General features: G+C 49.8%; 2 protein-coding genes across 2 annotated transcripts; both read right to left on the bottom strand.

The window, feature by feature from the left end:
- Positions 1–146: 146 nt before the first annotated feature.
- Positions 147–953, bottom strand: Pmar_PMAR015970 (Facilitator of iron transport 3 precursor, putative; the record flags this gene model as incomplete). The annotated part of the gene is made up of 1 exon (XM_002767394.1): positions 147–953. The coding sequence occupies one exon, from the start codon at positions 951–953 to the stop codon at positions 147–149; it is 807 nt and encodes a 268-aa protein (XP_002767440.1).
- A 2,037-nt stretch (positions 954–2,990) lies between these two features.
- Positions 2,991–3,247, bottom strand: Pmar_PMAR015969 (hypothetical protein; the record flags this gene model as incomplete). The annotated part of the gene is made up of 1 exon (XM_002767393.1): positions 2,991–3,247. A coding segment is annotated over one exon (257 nt), but the record flags the coding sequence as incomplete, so codon positions are not given.
- Between the last annotated feature and the right edge of the window lie 240 nt (positions 3,248–3,487).

Here is a 3,487-nt window from a genome sequence, read left to right as displayed (position 1 = left end):
CCCCCCCCCTTAGGTCGATGAGGCGGCCCGTTGCTATCAACGCAAATCGAAAGCAAGCACTCATTCATTATCAACACGTCATGCAGTGCCGCAGTTTTAGGAAAAAGCGGTCCACCGAACATTCCAAAGCTTCATTGCACGTAAGTCTACGTACTCGGACTGATAGTTGTCTCAGCATCGACCTCTCCAGTGGTGGTAGCTGAGGCTTCGGTGATAACCTCGCCCGTAGTGGTGACACCAGAACCCGTAACTGGAGACTCTGTGGTGGTTGGGGCATCGGTGGCGACTCCTCCGAACGTGGTTGCATCAACCGTCGTTGGCACCTCAGTAGATTCCCCAGCCACGGTAGCCTCGGTCGTTGTCAAGACTGCGTCGTCCGAAGTTTCAGTAGTGACCTGCAATGAAGTAGTCGCAGCATTGGTCTGCTCAGCCGAAGTTATCATCTCAGTAGTCGTGGGAGCTGCAGTAGTGTCTGCTACTCCACTTGTCACAATAGTCGTACTGGCCGTGCCGGTAGTGTCGACAGCAACAGAAGTGGCCGTAGTGGTTTCTTCGGGAGCGGCAGTTGTGCCGTCCTGGATTGTGGTGGTCTCAGTGACTTCATCGGTGGCTTCACTTGGAGTAGTGGTAACTGGAGCAACCTCGCAAGTGCATGGCGCATTGGATGAATGGCAGGTGCTTGGTGTAGCCCAGTACTTGCAGTAGGAGCCAGGAGTATCCGAGGCACAACCAGCGTCACAATTACGGGGAACTTCAGTTGTTCCACCCGACCCGCAGGAACAAGGGACGTTCGAGCCAAAGCACCTGCTGGGTGTCTGCCAGTATTTACAATACGACCCGGGATAGGTGGCGGCACACTCGGCATCGCACTCGGTGGTGTTACCCATCACGTATGTGATGCCCTGAAGAACACTGAGACCAACGATGACGAAGGGGAAGGAACGGATAGTCATCTTCCACGAATGTGAATAAACTGCGGGAAGTGCGGAGCTAGACTGGACCTGCGAGGGCCTATGCTAACCCCATAGATTGATGCTAATTAGGCAAATCGCTCAAGCCTTAGTATGTCCAATGATGTTCGTTCGCTCTAGCTGAACAATAGTGCGCCCGATGTCTATCTCGCCTAATCGTTTCACAAGATACTGCATCTTATACAGTGTGGTGCGCGGTGCGTTCTCAGCCGCTCTTCTTCCCAGAAGTTTGGTCGGCTTCTCGCAAGCACCGTTTTAACTGATTAGACATCTCCTGGTTCGGGTCTGCGGCTCGTTCTGATTGCCAAGGCAAATGTGATGATCATGCAGGGCAATCGCTCGTCGCCGCTCACTATCAACGCTTAGGGGAATATATTTCAGTTTACAACGGGTTGTGTAACCTGCAGCGATCGGGCTTCGTGTACGTCTTCTAACTCTGCGTGGCTGTAGCGCACAGTTCATGACTCCTCATCGGGTCATACTGGAACTTCCTCGTCGTCCAATCCATCTGAAACCGCTGTCAAGGCATAATCTCAAAATAATTACTCAGCTGGATAAACCTCATTGGCTGGGCGGCTGGGCATCTACACAGCACGGTGCTGTCAGCACCACAGTTGGCTTGATTCCCATAGGGAGCCCCGCGAGTAACAAGCTCGCCCTCCGATTGCATCCACCCTGATGCTTGCTCGGTGTCACACATGTGAAGCTTGATAAGAGCACATTGAGCTGTCAAGGATACATCAGAGATTCTAGGATATCTAACCTCTGTATTTCAACTCACTATCAACAGAATTGTCAGCATATCAGCAATCGGAATTCAGACACTGGAGAACCAACATGGGCTCATGCTAGTTGGTAAGAGGATCATTGTGGTGCGGCTTGCCCGCCCTCGCTCATCAATCTCGGAACCACTCAGATATCTCTGATGCACTGTCAATAGGTTTCGTATTGGGGTATAGCGTCGATGCTTTCATGATGTTACGACGCAACGTTTCCAACACAACTTGGACAGATGAACACTTATACACTCATTATCAAGACATCATGCAGTGGCCCGGATTGTATTAAATGCGCTCACCGGGCATTACAAAGCTTCATTAACCTAAATCGGCTACACAATCGGACTGAGAGTAGTCTCGGAATCGGTCGTCTCCACAGTAGTAGCAACAACCTCATCGGTCACAGCAGCTGTGCTGACCGGTAGAGGGGACGTGGGAGTAGTAGGCTCAACAGGAGCATCGATCGTAGTAGTGACAGTCGCCCCTGTATCATGGACAGGCGACCCCTAGATAGTAAAAGTAAGTTGCTCCCAATGATCCACTCGACATACGCAGGCTAATTACAAAGGCATAAGCTCGTCACTTAAGAACGCTTCGGCTGTATTGACCAGCCACTGTGGCTGAGCCACATGCCGACGGCGATAATATTATTCATCCTGGGGTTGTTATGACCTCCCGAAGATTCCGGTTGCTCAGGACCAACGATTATTCTGAAGTATGCTCTCTAGCTTTTGAAATTCACTTCAAGTGATCAGATTCACCGCCAGTGTCAGAGGGAATAAGAGCCCGACTGGTCTTAACTCAAACGACTCGATTGATCCGGAAAATGGAAACAATTGTGGTCACCTCGAGAGGGTGACGGAGAGAAATCATATAGGAGCTACGAATACGGTGATGGTTTATCTCGAAGACCCGTGCTGATTCACAAAATGGTATTCATAAGAAGGAGAAAAAACTCAATGTGGAATCGTCCACTGGAAATAAGACAGATTCATTCCCACATCATCCCACTCATGATGAGTGACTCATGATGAGTGACTCATCAAGGACTCATATGCATCGAACACTACGAACGGGCCCCATGGTCTGGGACACTCATGTAGATTTCATTGTCACTTATCGGAGACATAGTAGTTCTTGAGCTACATGATGTTGCGGGGACTGGTGAGCGCCGAAGCGCTGTATGGGAGTTTGACTGATAAAGGCCGAAATAATCAACTCGACTGTCCTCAACACTTACCGAGGAGGGCGTGACCGACGGGAGTGTTACCAAAGCGTAAAGCTCTCGATCGGCAATCAAGCTGACACAACCCTGGCAAGTTGCTGTTGTTGTTGACGAGGAGGGCTTCTTCTGCCGAGTGATAGCAGCTCTGATGCGGTGACGACACAAATAATAAAGGCATAAGCCGATGAAGGCGATCGCTATGGCGATACCAAAGCCGACTACAGTGGCAAACACAGCACCGGTTAGCAGGGATTCATTAGACTCTTCAACATCTGAAAAAATATTCAATTTAATCGAGTGATGAAGTTAAAAAGCTCCTACTGGGGGTCGGTGGTAATGGTGAGGTTCGCAAGGGTATCCAGGAAGCTGATAATAAAGAGAATTAAAACTCACACTCTAATGGGAAAATTATCGATGTCTTTACAGTTGGCTGGTGGCGGCAATGCGTAAACACGGCAAACTTCGTTGCATCATGTACACTCCGTACTGGATCATGAGTGTACACATCGTAA

Source organism: Perkinsus marinus (genome assembly GCF_000006405.1).
Source record: "Perkinsus marinus ATCC 50983 genomic scaffold scf_1104296970830, whole genome shotgun sequence".
Classification (NCBI taxonomy): Eukaryota; Perkinsozoa; order Perkinsida; family Perkinsidae; genus Perkinsus; species Perkinsus marinus.
The sequence above is the reverse complement of the archived record's forward strand: the minus strand, read 5'-3'. Positions and strand labels throughout refer to the sequence as shown.